At 37.4% G+C, this 15,890-nt stretch overlaps 1 protein-coding gene across 3 annotated transcripts; it reads left to right on the forward strand.

Annotated features, from left to right (window-relative positions):
• Positions 1–2,993: 2,993 nt before the first annotated feature.
• On the forward strand, positions 2,994–12,687 carry LOC141339158 (membrane-spanning 4-domains subfamily A member 8-like). Of its 3 annotated transcripts, none has more exons than XM_073844809.1 (9): positions 2,994–3,012; positions 3,263–3,367; positions 3,733–3,943; positions 7,091–7,201; positions 7,688–7,756; positions 11,410–11,553; positions 11,776–11,898; positions 12,000–12,079; positions 12,284–12,687. In XM_073844809.1, exons 3-9 carry the CDS (start codon positions 3,767–3,769, stop codon positions 12,285–12,287), a joined length of 708 nt encoding a protein of 235 aa, XP_073700910.1. In that variant the 5' UTR covers positions 2,994–3,012; positions 3,263–3,367; positions 3,733–3,766; the 3' UTR covers positions 12,288–12,687. The 3 variants fall into 3 exon arrangements, with proteins under 3 accessions (XP_073700910.1, XP_073700896.1, XP_073700903.1); XM_073844795.1 differs by having other exon boundaries at positions 12,000–12,068; XM_073844802.1 differs by having other exon boundaries at positions 3,753–3,943; positions 12,000–12,068.
• Positions 12,688–15,890: the final 3,203 nt, after the last annotated feature.

Genomic DNA, 15,890 nt, shown 5'->3' on the forward strand with positions numbered 1-15,890 from the left:
TCTTAGCTGCCAATACATCACTTTTTCCTACCTGAAATGCTTCACCACAAAACACAAACCCAGCCAGGAGAAGAAACAGCACCCCAGAGGAGAGTCGCTTACCTGAGCTACCGGTGTGTGACGCTTATATGTGTGCGTAACACGGCGCCTATTACTGACGTCACGAAAGCGTCATAACTCTCATGTCACATATATTTTAAAAGAGGTCTTTTTTTATTTGGGCTAGTTAAATAAATTTTCGGGCTACCAAAATCTGAAGAGTACCTGCCCGAAGGGCTAACAGAAATTTTGCGAGCCCTGTATGTGTACATATATATATATATATATATATATATATATATATATATATATATATATATATATATATATTAGGGCCGGGACTCGACTAAAAAATGTAATCTAATTAGAGGCTTTGTAATTAATTAATCGAAATTAATCGCATTTTAATCGCATGTAAATATTTGACCTGAGAACAGTGAGAATTAAGATTTTTACATGGATTTTTAGTATACCATTGAATAATGACTGAATACATAAGCTTAATCAACAAAATATTGTTTATTTTTGTTCAACCAAGTCCAACAGACAAGTGCAATTTTGCCATTAAGTGTAGCAAGCATAGGGTAGCAAGAGGCACGTTCTTTAACGAGTCTTTCATTCCGAGAACTCTGCTCTTGTGTTTGCTTAATTATGCATTTAAACGTTAATGACCAAACCTATCATTATAAATGTTGCTGCACATTGAATATAACGCGGATAACATTTAAAAAATAGTTTTTATCAGGTTACACACTGATTATTTATCACTCAAACCCCTTTCTCTACCTGTCCGTTGGTCGCGTATATCCTCCATGTTTGTAGTTTTTTAACTCTTTTTATGCGTGTTTGTAGTTCTAATCGAATCCTCGTTCACGGCGCAGTGTGTTGCGGGCAATATTAGCCGTTAAGAGTGTGCATTGATCGTTAAGTAGTAGACCATCCGGGAATCTTTGGAATACTTTTTAAACATACTACGATTTCGGACATTCAATACTATTTAGGACGGACGCAGCTTCTTTGGTATAAGTTCTTTGGCTTGTCTGAACACTAGTTTGTGCTCCAGTATAATCGGTCCGCCGAATCTCATCCAGTGAGAAACGTTCCGCGGTGCAAAACTTAGTGCGATTAAAATGCGTTAAAAAAATTTAACACGTTATTTTTGTGTAATTAATTAATCTAAATTAACGCGTTAAAGTCCCGGCCCTAATATATATATTATATATTAATTACTTTAACTCATACTTGAGTAAATATTTCCATAAGTACTTGTACTTTTACTTGAGTACAGATTTTGGGTACTCTACCCACCTCTGCTCACAATACAAATTACAGTGAACTCCAAAAGAATTACACAAACTAGTTTGTTTACATTAATAACTGAGGCATATAAAAACAGCAGAAAAAAATCAAAATAATTTCAATTAAATCGGATTAAATAAACTACACCAAATATGTCTTTTTCATGGTTTTACCATAACGAACAGAACTTGGAACAAAAAGAGAAAGCGACAGATCCAGCAGGTGAGGAAAGTGATAGGGACTCGCCCGTCTCCATCCCCTCTGCTAGATCTATTTGCGAGCCTCACGAGTGTAATCGCCGCTCCGCCTCAGCGGAAGCGGGACCAGATCCGCGAGGAGAACCCGGGTGTGAGGGGTTACGCACACACACAGAATCCAACATTTAGCATGAATAACACAACAATGGTGAAATTAGTTACATTTTGTGTCTTTTTGATAATTATAACAATAAAAATAGTTTTGCTCTTGTTGCTGTGCTACAACTGAAACAAAATGGCAAATAAAATTGGCAAATAATAAAAATAGTACAAACAAATTAACTGAATAATTGAATCATGCTGCAATGCACTTCTGAGTAGCTATTGTCACGAATCTGATCCGTGGCTTTCCATCTGCTTGGCACCAGAACAGCGTACGCAGTTTGCGTCCAGTGGAAATTCTCCAAAATGGTGATGCAGATGAGATGAATTGTTGAATAAAGTTGTTATTTTTATTTTCTTTGCGTACAACAATTATTCTTGTCGCTTCATAAAATTCAGATCGAACCACTGATGACAGATGGACTATTGTGACGATGCCTTTCATACTTTTCTGGGTCTTGACAGTGGTACTTAATCGGCAGTCAATGGGACAGTGACAAGCCTCTTGATTTTGATCCAAAATATCTTAAATTGTGTTCCAAAGACAAACAAAGCTTTTACGGATTCATTTTGGGTGGAGTAACCCTTTAAGGCCATGATCATTTGGGTTAAGCGCCATCACCCGACTATTATAATGAGATGAATGCATTAAAGAATACGTTCTGTTGCTAAGGCCCCAGGGGGCTCCCTGTCATGATTGTGGTTTAAAATTGAAAAAAAAAAAAAAAGTGATTCTGGAAATGGGCTGAGTGTGACTATTTTAATGTTGTTATATTCAAGAATTGTCAATAATTTTTATTTTATTTTTTATTGTGGCTTATGTATCAAACTCTTTAATGAAAACCTGTTTGTGCCTTGGGTAGGTAATTTAAGGTTATTTTTTGGGTGCAATTCTTAAAATTGCCTAGTTGTATTGTGAATGATCAATTTCGTAACTACTTGCAATTTCTAAAATACAAAACCTTCAGTTTCCTACTCAGTGGTCATAACGTGGCGTGACTGTAATGTATGTAAAGTCCACTTAAAGTCCACCATTCATGTCACAACACAGTAGAAACGAAAACGGAGGCAGAGATAAAGTGAAAAACCAAACAGGAGATTTATTGTCAGACTTGTAAAATGACAGTGCAGAGAGGTATAGATCAATGTTGGATCTCATCTGTAAGTTCCTTGTAGGATATGAATGAATCAGAAGTCCAAGGTTGAAGATATTAACAGGATCGCAGAGAATGAGAGTAACAGCAGGTCCATGGAGCATGGAGTGGAAGGGAGTCTGAGTCATCGGTGTGAACGGTAGACTAGACAAATGAGAACTGTGAGAAGACTTTTTTTTAAGACCTTCTCTTACATTTGTGTTAGTGTTGTGGTACAGGGATGGGATGGGATTGGATATTGTTACTTTGTTACTTTGGCTCCTTACCTAGATGATGAAATCCACATAGTCATCCACATAAAATGAGTTATAAATCATGCTGCGCTGATTTGTGTTTCAGCTTGTTTTACAATATTTACATGCTGGTCATCATATCACATAAAAGGGATTATATTTTTATATTTCCTGGTAGCAGTGGCCAGCTTTGCCACCCCTCCTGATCAACTGAGCTCCACAAAGCAAAGTGCAACTACAGAACTAAGTGTGAAATACCAACTGACAAGAGGATTGTTTTCTGGTAAAACAAATTATTTAAATTATTATCTTTCAATTATTTCTGTAGTTTATTTTGTTTAACTTAATTGCTATTAATGCCTTTTTGTTTTTGGTAACGAGCTATAATGGTTGGTAAGGCACTTTTTAATTGCCTTTAAGAGCATCTGCTAAATGCCTTAAACTGAAATGAGGTATAATAGCATTATTGTGTAGTTAATGACAGTTCCGATGACATAACTGCAGTCATAAGTTTTTTACCACTATGAATACCATGTTTATAAAATGTTATAATGAATATATAATATTTTAATAAATAAACTGTAAAGTTTTTTTACTTAAGAAATTTATTTTATAATCATATCCTTTACATGTTTTGATTTACTTTAGATTGTTTGAGTTGATTTCAGATTCAGACTCAAGAATGTCCAGCACCATGAGCTCTTCAGGGTTTTTCCTCAATGTTCAACAACCGGCACAAACCACACCAGCTGGTACTGTGACAAATGCTCCCATGCCTGTTTTTGTACAGCAAGTACCAGCATTTTCACCTCTTCAAAAACTTCAGCCATTTATGAAAGGCCAACCAAAAGCCCTTGGGGTAAGGACTTTTTCATAAACTCATGTAACTTTTATGTTTGAATGTCAGTGAGGTAAGAAAAGAAAAGTACGGTACATGAATATGTTAAAAGATAAATGGAGGGATACACAGACATTGTATTGTACAATGTGAGTCATTAAATTGGTGACGATGCAGAAAGGACACCAATATAAAATAAGTTTGATAATTTACAGAGTATTATAATAAAACTTCCAGTGTGCCATTAAAAGACGTCACAGAGAAGAATGTTCTAGTTGCTAACTATGAAAAAAAGTGATGTAAAGGACATGTTTGCACGTCTGCAAACCACCATGTGAATTCATACAATGAGAGTTTCACACTTGTATAATATGTTTTGGATATTTTCCTAGTACAATCACAAGTTCAAAAAGCAGGGAAAAAAAGTATTTGACACATCAGCTTTTTTATCAGTAAGGGTATTTCTAAGTGGGCGATTGACACAAAATTTCCACCAGATGTAGCCATTGAGCCAAATATTGAATTCATACAAAAAAGTCAGAACATTTAAGTATACAAGTTTGTGGCGATATGGATTCAAATCCATACCGGCTTTTGCACCTTGCCCACTAATTAAAACAGATAGCCTATAAAACTGAGAAAAAAAAACAGAAGTCTGGGTGTGAGCAGAAGGAACAAAAACGGAAGTTGGGAGTGAGCGGAAGGAAAAACAAACGTGAAGGAAACGGTACCTGAAAGAAACTGTGACCAAAGGTGTTGGATTGTTTGCTTGCGCAGACCGGGTGTGAACACCAAAACATCTAAGAAAATTGGTGGTGCATTTACGCTGGTCACAGCGTAATTCCAGACTGGTTTGCCTGACGCAGGAACTATCGTTTCTCTTCCTCTGTCAAAACTCCTCCGAAGCTCCGAAGATTTGTTTCCCGGCCTGTAAACTGGTTGGCCGCCCAGACGCTGCCTGCTTCACGCAGCCAATGTACACACATACACACAACCACACTGCACGAAAGCTCACAATCCCGCACTCACACAAGACACACCAAGAAAACTTTACGAGCTTGAATTTATTTTCTAAATTTTCGATTTTTGTGTTATAGTGAGTGAAAACTTTGAACTTTAAGACTGTTTCCAGTTGAGTTTAAAACGAAACGGACTTTTTGTCTTTTTTGAAAATGAGGACATTCTTTTTTTATGGTTTCCCTTTCCATTGGACATTTTGAATTGAGCAAGCCTTTTCCTCAATGAATTAATGTGTGTGTTCTTTTTATTAATGCTGTGAAAACAAAAAAATTGAAATATATTGTTTTCCCTCTGATATTTTTGTTGTACAAATACTTAAATAACAAAAGTCTGCCCATTAAAAGAAACGTTTTGTGAAATGTTATTTGAATCCTTTTGTTTTCCTATGTGTTAGCCTGCAGGTGACAAACTGTCTATTTGTGGTTATTTTTTCCGGGAATTAATAAATAATAATAATAAAAAAGAGTAAAGTTAAAAAAAAGGTTTTTTTTTGACTTGGCAAAAATTTAGAATCTTTGCCTTGTCTGGCGCCCGAACAGCACTATTAGGTACAACCCTAAATTGATTAAATTTACCTTTGGGGGCCGCCACCGTTACAAGTTGAGTCATAATAAACCAAGTGAAATGACACAGGGAATAAGTATTGAACACACTTTATTTAATGCTTTATAGAAAAGCCTTTGTTGGTGATCACAGCGTCTAGACGCCTCTTGTATGGAGAGACCAGTCGTCTGCATTGCTCAGGAGTGATTCTGGCCCATTCTTCCACACAAACTTTAACTTTAAATCTTGAAGGTTCCTTGGGCCTCTTTTATGAACTTTGATCTTTACTTCTCTCCATAGATTTTCTATGAGAGTTAGGTCAGGTGATTGACTGGGCCATTCAAGCAACTTGATTTTCTTTCTTTGAAACCACTTCATTGTTTCCTTGGCCTTGTGTTTGGGATCATTGTCTTGCTGAAATGTCCACCCTCTTTTCATTTTCAGCTTTCTGGTACATGGCAGCAGATTTTTATCCAGAATGTCCCGGTACATTTCTCCATTCATCCTGCCTTCAATAATATGAAGTCTGCCAGTACCCCTTGCTGAAAAGCAGCCCCAAACCATGATGCTTCCACCCCCAAACTTAACTGTTGGTATGGTGTTCTTGGGGCGGTGGGCAGTACCATTTCTTCTCCAAACATGGTGTGTAGAATGACTGCCAAAAATTAAATTTTGCTTTCATCTAACCATACTATAGTCTCCCAATAATCCACAGGCTTCTCCAAATGCTGTTTCGCAAACTTTAACCGAGCGTCAACATGCTTTTTGTTCAGCAATGGAGTCTTGCGTGGTGAGCGTGCATGGATGCCATGGCGGTTCAGTGCATTGCTTATAGTTTTTTTTAAACAACAGTACCTGCTGATGCAAGGTCTTCCTGAAGTTCTGCCCGAGTGGTTCTTGGCTCTTGGAGAACTCTCCTGATTATTATTTGGACTCCTCGGACAGGGATCTTATGTGGAGCACCTGATCGTGGCCGGTTTATGGTGAACTGATGCTCCATTTATGGGGGGATAATGGCCCCCACAGTGCTCACAGGAACATTCAGCATTCTGGAAATGCGCCTATAACCATTCCCAATAAAAATGCTTTTCAACGATAAGATTACGAAGATCTTGAGAGAGTTCTTTGCTTTTACCCATCATGAAGTCTTTCCTGTGTGCCTGCTAGGTAATGAGAAGCCTTTATAGGCAATCAATTAGGACTAAAGCAGCTGATATCAATTAGTACTGATAGGGGACATGGTTTCTCTCTCAATACTGACAGATTTCAGGTGATCTCCTGGCTTTCTATGGCATTTTGCACCTTGTTATCTTCATGTGTTCAATACTTTTTCTGTGTCATTTCACTTTATTTATTATGACTCAACTTGTATACTTAAATGTTCTGATTTCTTTGTATGAATTCAATATTTGGCTTGATGGCTACATCTGGTGGAAATTTTGTGTCAATAGCCTACTTAGAAATCCCCTCACTGATAAAAATGCTGATGTGTCAAATACTTATTTTCCCCGCTGTATATTCCACAATTTATATTGATACACATTTTGATACTGTTTTACAAATGTTCTCTTGACCTAATCTGTACATTCTTCATGTATCTCACAGACTGTCCAGATAATGATTGGCCTGTTGACTCTTATGTGTGGCATCGTGACTACAGTTCATTCATCATTCATCTTTGTCTATAGTGGTATTCCTTACTGGGGATCTATCAGTGTAAGAAACAATGATACAATTAAGTGTTCTGTGTTTTAAAATATAAGATAGAGGTGTGACAAGATCTCATGCCACATGCAATATTTAAACATCATAATATTTCTTGTTGTGGTGAAAAGCTGTATTACAATATCGATCTGTGGGGTATTTTGAGCTGAAACTTCACAGACACATTCTGGAGACACCAGAGGCTTATATTTCATATTTTAAAAATGGGCATAATAGGTCCCTTTTAACATTATTTACAGAATTAATATTTAGTTTGATTAAATTAATTAATTATTTTAATTACTTGAGTGTTTAATTTTTAAGTGTATTTCTAATATTCCAGTCATATTTTGATTAGATATTTTGGTTAGATTTTTCTTAAAAGTAATGTTAAAATGTCGTTTTCATGAACCTATTGTATCGTCTCGTATCGTCACACCCCTACAAGTTACATATTTCAATGCAACCCTTAATATTTGCCTTTCTCTCTCCTCTCAGTACATTATTGCAGGCTCTCTCTCCATTGCTGCAGAAAACAAACGCAATTCACCTTCCAGTTTGTGTTTGGTATGTACACTTGTTATTTTAAGGGAGTGAAGCTGCCCAGCACTAGGTGGCTAAATAATACAATTTGCATTTCGGAGTAATAGCTAGTAGCATTTTTCTCTCGAAAAAGGTTTATCTGTGATTTAATTTCCATCTTTATATTTCTGTCATTTCTGCCAACAAAAACTTATTTTTCAAAGTCCTCCTAGGCAATTTGACCAGTCTTCACTAGTTTTTGCATGTCTAAGCTAGGGATGTCTCTGGCAAAAAGTTATTGAATTAGTTTTGAGTAATCAAAACATTGTAATGATATATGAGAATTTAACAGTCTGACAACACTGAAATTGAACAGTCTGAAAATTTTTTAATGAGTTCAACATCCAAACTTAACGAAACTTGATCCTCATTGACGTAATAACATAAAAAAAATACAAATCGGCTCAAAATTGCACCTATAGGGGGCAATACAACAGAGATGACTAGGCTACATTTCAAAACACGGCCAACAGCAGCCAATCAGGTTTCAGTGACTAATAACATCAAATTTGAATGGCCGACCATTACGAAAATCTACATATTCGTACATAGTGTGAAAATGAGTTTGTGTACCAAATTTTGTGGGGAAAAATGTGTATTTGTTGATTTAAGCACAATAGTTTACACAAAAAAACACTGCTTAAATGGCTTAGAAGCATATACACACAACTTTATAAAATAAATAGTAATAAAATAAAGGACCTTCAGATAAATACTTCTAAATATATAAAATTTTGAGTTGTAAATGACACTCTACACCAGGGATCATCAAATCTGGACCTCGAGATCCATTTTCCTGCAGAGTTTAGCTCTTACCCTAATCAAACACACCTGAGCATGCTAATCAAGGTCTTCAGGATCATTAGAGAATAACAGGTAGGTGAGTGTGATCAGGGTTGGAGCTAAACTCTGCAGCGCATTGGACCTCCAGGGTAAGATTTGGGGAACCCTGCTCTACACTATGTCATCTTATGACACACAATTCGTCTAAGTTTAAATTCTTAAGCTATTTTCTCTAGGTGGACTCATCTTATGTTCCCTTTCTGTCATTCACTTCCATGTTGTATCAAATGTACGACACTAGAAGTCGCTTCTGGGAGCCGAAATACCTCTGATATCTTGAGAAAAGGCCAATGAAATTGGGTGTGCAGAATTTACATAGCTGGCCATGCCCCAGACATCTGGGTATAAATAGGTCAGCATGGCATCTGCTCACTTGTTCTTTTCTTCTGAGCTGAATGCAGCATCATCTGTAAGAAGCAACACCACTCACCTCTTCGTCGTTGGATCTATGGCATGAAGCAGTGGTCTCTCCCTCTCAAACACAGCCAAGTGTTGTGAGAGTACCCCTGGGAGCTTCGACGACAATCTTTGAAGAGCAAATTTCTTCCTAAAAGAGCATTTTCTCTAAAAGAGTTGACACGGATGGATTGTGTGTTTGCAAAATGCTTTTCCTTCTGTGTCCTTTTGGTTGAGTTTCCTACCTCAAAACTAACGATCAGTGCGATCGTTGACTTTTACAATGCGCTTTCACAACAGACTTAGCTTTGGGGCAAGTGGAGACTGCACCCCCAGACGGTCCAGCTGATTTAGAGTCGATTCAGGCCAGGCTCATATAGATCTGTTGCCTTGTCAGAATCCACTCACTGACAGTTGTGGCACTGACAGGTATGCCTTTCCCCCAGTGAGCCTCATAGCACAAACCCTGTGTAAAGTCCGTGAGGACAGAGAACAACACTAGGAGCCCCGTATAGGCCCAACAGGACCTGGTTCTCAGAGCTGGCACTCAAATCCTCCATTCCTCCCTGGCGCATCCCCCTGATGAAGGACCTCCCTTCTCAGGGGAGAGCACAATCTGGCACCAGTGCCCAGATCTCTGGAACTTCACAGCAGCATCCATTGAGCTCCTTCAATCAGTTGACATCAGTGCTCTCTCAATGAGGATGGCCCTCCTGATGCACTCACATTGATTAAAAGAGTGGGAGACCTCCAAGCCGATTGCTAATGACTCTAAAATTTGGGCCCGCAAATTCTACCGTTATTTTCAGACTGGCCTGGATATGTAGGTACCCACCACTCCTTCAGAGATCAGATGGTCATCTTGCAAGCTATCCCCCTGTCCATGTTATGCCCAGTCCATGACCTGCACATCTACATGGAACACACTCAGGACTTAGACGTTTTAACCAGCTCTTTGTTTGTTTCGGAGGACAGCAGAAGGGGAATGCTGACTCCAAACAAAGGGTCTCCCACTGGATTGTGGATGCAATCTGTACGGCCTACCATGCAAGAGGCTTACCCTGCCCACTGGGAGTGAGAGCTCACTCGACCAGGGGAGTCACTGCCTTGGCAACTCTAGCGAATGGGGCCTCTTGGACAGACATCTGTAGAGCTGCAGGCTGGGCTACACCGAACACATTTGCCACATTCTTTGAATAATTCTCAGAATCCAGTACAGGATGAGTTACCTCTTGTGAACTCTAGTACTGGTTTGGTGCTTTTCATGTAGTGGCTCTTAAAGGTGGCCCTATGTGTGAATTCCCACCTATATTTCCTAGAGATGCTGTGTTTCCCTTGAGACAGGCCCTGTCCTCCGGACTGCCTGAGTGACCTGGAGATGCTTTTTGGCTCCTCACAGAACAGAACGAGAGAGAGCAGATGCTATGCTGGCCTATTTTCACCCAGATGTCTGGGGCTTGGCCAGCTATGCAAATTCTGCACACCCAATATCATTGGCATTTTCTCAAGATATCAGAGGTGTTTGGGCTCCAAAGAGCATCCCCTAGTGTCGTACATTTGACACAACGTCCTTCGTTCCATTAGGGAACGAAGGTTAGCATATGTAACCGACACTATCTTTTTTTTTTTTTTTGTAACAGTAAGTAGGAGGATTTTTTTAATTGTCTTTTTTAAACCCAGCATATTTGCTGTAACCTAAAATATCAGTGAAGATTTACTTGCCAAGTATTTTTTTTAAATCACATTCTGCATACTTTTCCATCTACTTAAACACACGTTAACTTGTTATCTCCCCAAGATGTAGGTAACTTTGTCTCTTCAGTAGAACACAAACAAACCATTGCAGCCAGTCAATGGTAACCAAATCTTTAGGAAAGGAGGTGACCAAGTACGGTGATCCATACCTGGAATACCTGGCAGCCATATTGGGCAGTTGGCTCACTGCTGTGAGCAGTTGGGGGTTTGGTGCCTTGCTCAAAGGACTCACCTGGAAATACTGGAAGCTGATTTAGAGTCGATTCAGGCCAGGCTGGAAATACTCCCCCCACCTACAATCCCTGCTGGACTTGAGACTTGAACCTGCAACCTTTGGGTTACAAGTCCGACTCTCTAACCATTAGGCCACGGCTGCCCCAGTGTTACTTTAAGAGTAAAACATACACAGACAAATCCAAATTAAAAAATTGACTGCCAAATTGTATGACTGACAGACTGCAACAGTTTGAGTTTAATATCTTTGTTTGTGTTCTACTGAAGATACAAAGTCACCTACATCTCGGACGCACTGGGTGTAAGCAGATAAACATCAAATTTTCATTTTTGAATGAACTGTCCCTTTAAAAGTTATTGTTTATGTACTGCTAATATAATCTGCTTAATCTTTTTTTTTCTACCAATAGGTAAGTGGTTCACTTGGAATGAACATTTTCAGTGCTATAACTGCAAGTGTTGGCATTCTTACACTTTCATTAGATTTGGCTCTAGGACCACCCTGCTACTATGACTACTATTATGACTGCACTAATATTGGTGAAATGTATAAGGTATGTAACAAACTGGAGTTCGCTTACTATTATTGATAATTTACAATGCATGAAGGCATAGACATACATCAACGGTAAACTCAATCCAGTTTGACCTATAAAAATGTTATATTGCTATACGAACCACAGGGATTGTAGACTCTGGACTGTTGAGCACCCTGTGTGAGTACTAATTATCAATCATTTTGTTATTATTTGTGCTAATGTTGAATTTTCTCTCAGACCCTCTACTGGGGAATCGGTAGTATATCATTGATATTTACCTTCCTTGAGTTCATCATCTCCATCTATCTGTCAGTATTAGCTTGTAAAGCCACCAGCTGCTGCTGCTGTTATCCTCCAGAGGTGAGCAATATAATTCAATACAATACAATCAAGTCATGCCATTGTTATTACATTTATGGCATTTCACTTTTAGAAGTCATAAAATGTTAATTTTTCCAAAGATGCCGTTTGTTCAACAAGTTGTAACTCTACAGCCCTGTGAACTAAGACCAAATCTTAACAGCTCAGAGGTAAATTTCAGGTAACTTCAGTTTAATTGGACTTTGTATAAAATGCTACTAACACACAGACTAAAACAATGTATGTATTCGTGTAATAATGCAGTGTTGAGTGTTTATGTTTTGGAAATATGTGAACAACTCAGTAAATAATTATTTAATATTGTCAATGTGTGCACTTTATAAACAAAGAAGCTGATCACAGTTTTTGTTTTGATTTTGCACAGATAGCTGTGTTCAGCAACCCTTCCATGTCTCACAATCCTGCAGAAAATCCCCCACAATACAGTAAATAAGAATAAATATGAATATTCAAATGGGGACAGTGTTGTGGTCCTGCAGTTGTGTGATGCTTACGTGGGACACATGGGTTTTCCAAATGATTTCCTGTTATCGTTAATGTACTGATTGTTAGTTACATGAACTCTAAGAAAGAAATCATTTAATAATTATAGATTTGAAGTCATGTGTAATCAATACATATTCAAGAATAGATACTATTTCCTAATGATCTTTGTTTAGTTAAGTCAATACAGTTGCCTAATTGTTAGTTAAACTAGATACGATTGTTGTGAACAACCACTTGATTACTGTATAATCTGTAAAAATAAAGCATACTGAATAAAAAATGTTTTTTTTTAATGTTAATTTAATCAGACAAATCACTGTAACACTTTAAAGTACTGTACCATCATTAATGAATAACTACACAGGAACAAATGAGTAACACAATTTTACATGATCTAGTAACAACTATTTACCCTTAAATGCATGACTGTTTGGCCAATCACTATTACCTATTCGAGTCTTTAGCGACCCGGAAATATATATCCAGCACGGATAAATCTCTCACTTCTGCAATAGTAAAAAACTCTTGATATTTTAAGAACAATTACAGAAGAATAAAACAAAGCATATTTTGTTACCTTTTGAAACATAGAAGGGTTTAAATTACGCAGATGATTTTATGATCACCGTCATTCAAAGCATACTTTCACAGTACATTCAGCATCTGGCTCATATTCGCTATCTCAACCATATTTGCAAAACTTTAATTTAAAAATTATTGTCTATCCAACAGTGCCTCCTGAGGAATAAAAGTGAATTGCATTCATTTAGTCACCAGATATTTACATATTTTTGCGCACGGAAAATATACTTACACTATTACACACCTCGGGTCTCTAGCGACCCTATACACTTTTTTTACACAAAAAATGATCAGAAAACAGAAATTCTTTTATATATTTTGTTATCTTGTTTTATTGTTTATAACGAATAGATTGAGGAATACTAAGAAATCAAATTTAAATCAAATGAAGGATGGAGAGGGTAGTAAATGACATCCCGAGTCGGTAAAGACCCGAGGTATGCATTTAAGGGTTAACTATGAGGAAACTCTGATTAACAAGTTAGTATCTAATTGTGCTTAGTTAAAAAGTGGTAGTTCACTATTATCATCATAACCCACTACTACTAAAGTATTACCAAATCCTTCGAAAGGAATTACTAACTGGATCAGTATTATAAAGTGAAAAGCATGATAACTCCCTAATATTAACTTCAGTTGAAGTAAATGTAAGGTTTTGAATAGTAATGACTCAAGTGTTACTAAATCCTTCTAAAGAAATTACTAATGATTTGGATCAGTAGTCTAAAGTGAAGATCATAGTAACCCACTAGTAATGACCAAATCCATCAGAAGGAATTTCTAAATTGGACAAAAACCTCAAAGAATGTACAATTACTTGTCATTACTAGGGAGTTATCTTGACCTTCACTTCAAAATGGTATCCTTGCCTTTTGTGTTTATGATAGAACTTTACATTTTTACACTAAGAAAAATATTATTTTATAATAGTTATTTTCATAGTTTATCAGTGTGCAGATAAACACCACAAATTTGAAATCTGTGTCACAAAACAGTTGAGAGAGGTCTGATGCTGTGGAAACATTAAAAAGTTGAATGATGTGAGAGTGTCACCGTTTCAACAGAATAAGGCAAAACCAATATAATACGAATAATGTGCAGTCTAGCTGAATGCAGTTTTATAGTTATGTAAAAATAATAACAGTCCCTAACAATGATAGAATGCTGTCCATGTAACAAATAACTAACTAAAATGTGTATTTACCTAATCTTGATATTTTGTTGGTGTGACCTAATGTAGTCAGATTATTTAATACATATAAAGTGGTATTTTTGAATAAAACCCATTAATTAAAATGCTGTAATATGAAACACATCTAGGATGCCACTTTTCCAGTGAGAAAACATATACTATGCATTCTATTCCTTAATTTAATTTGATTAAAGATCAGAAGACACTTTCTCATTATATAGTAACAAAAAAATAATTTAAAAAATGTTTTAGTAGCTCAAAATATGATTTTGACAGTTTGTAATATCCATAAGGAAGCTTGGAATAGAGAAATTGCACTGTTGGTCATAAAATAAAAATTATTTATAATTATAATTAAAGTGATAATGAAATGAATAAAGATTCCATTACCTAATATAACACAAAAGAAGGTATTTTGAGAAAGGTGGCCCATTGACTTCAACTGTATGGCCAAAAGACACTGAGAAATTTCTGAAGTTAAGACACTTCACAAAAGAAGACCAAGATCGACAAATAGCATTAGCATGAGCAATATCAAATGAGGAAAGTAAAGATACTGACACTGGATCTGTCTTGCAAGAGGACAGACACCTCCAAGCAAAAAGCAGGTGAGCCTGTAACTGAAAGTCCTTCATCCTCTGCTGTGGCATGTGAATGTGAGGAAGAACTTTTTGCCATTACTGAGGACAAGATTTAATCATTAATTCACCATTTTTGTCAGATGACAGTGTGGTATTGATAGAGCAAAAATTCATCAAGCATCATGTTCAGCTCAGGAAATTGACAGTAGGTTGTCAACCAAAATGCCTATTACTGCCGTTGTGTGCTGCATTTACAAAGAAATAAATAACGCTGCGTCCTCTTGTGACACTATGGGGACTGCTGGCAGCAGGACCGGTGTCCAAAGCAGGTGTTAAAGGGGCCATAACAAACACAGTTTCACCCAATCTCATGTTAATCTTGAGTACCTGTAGAGTAGTACTGCATCTTTAATATCTCCAGAAAGTCTTTAGTTGTATCATATTTACGAAAGAAAGACAGCTTTACGATTCTCTCCGAAAACAGCCAAGCTCCTGGAGGCATGCCGTGGGCGGAGCTAAAGATTGACAAGAACTTGCATGCCGATTACCAACAAAACACAGACATTTGATGCTGTTTCGCTTACTATCTGCAGTTCTGGGTCATGACCTGGATCTTTTATAGTTGGGACCCGCTCCATCTTTCAGTATCAAACGATGTGCAAATCTAGCATCAAACTGGGCTAATAAATGTTTGTCACTTGCAAAACTTTCAAAAGTTTCTGCCCCGGAAAAAAATAAACTTCATCTACTGTTCACGTAAAGCAGGGTTCTTCAGGAAGGTGAGCAAGGTTATCTTTGCCTTTTTTAGAGACATTCTTCCCGAGTGAGTCCCGTGCAGCAGTGCAGCCGAATGAACACGTTGATGGGCACGCTCTTGCTCTCGCTCTGGACGGGTGCGCTCTTCCGGGAGAAATGCCCATACAAAAAGTTCCACCCTTCAGGACGTCATGAAGAGCCATGATTGAAAAAAACTTTCTGAAACTTGTAAAAATCCCAGAAGTGTGTATTCGGCACAGAAATACTGTTATACGTCCAGAACATTTCTTGAAACTTTGGCCCTGTTTAGCATGAGAGTCCAACTCTTTAACAGTGTAAATAACTGAACATGCATGAAACAGCATTGGACCCCC

Source organism: Garra rufa, chromosome 1 (genome assembly GCF_049309525.1).
Source record: "Garra rufa chromosome 1, GarRuf1.0, whole genome shotgun sequence".
Lineage (NCBI taxonomy): Eukaryota > Metazoa > Chordata > Actinopteri > Cypriniformes > Cyprinidae > Garra > Garra rufa.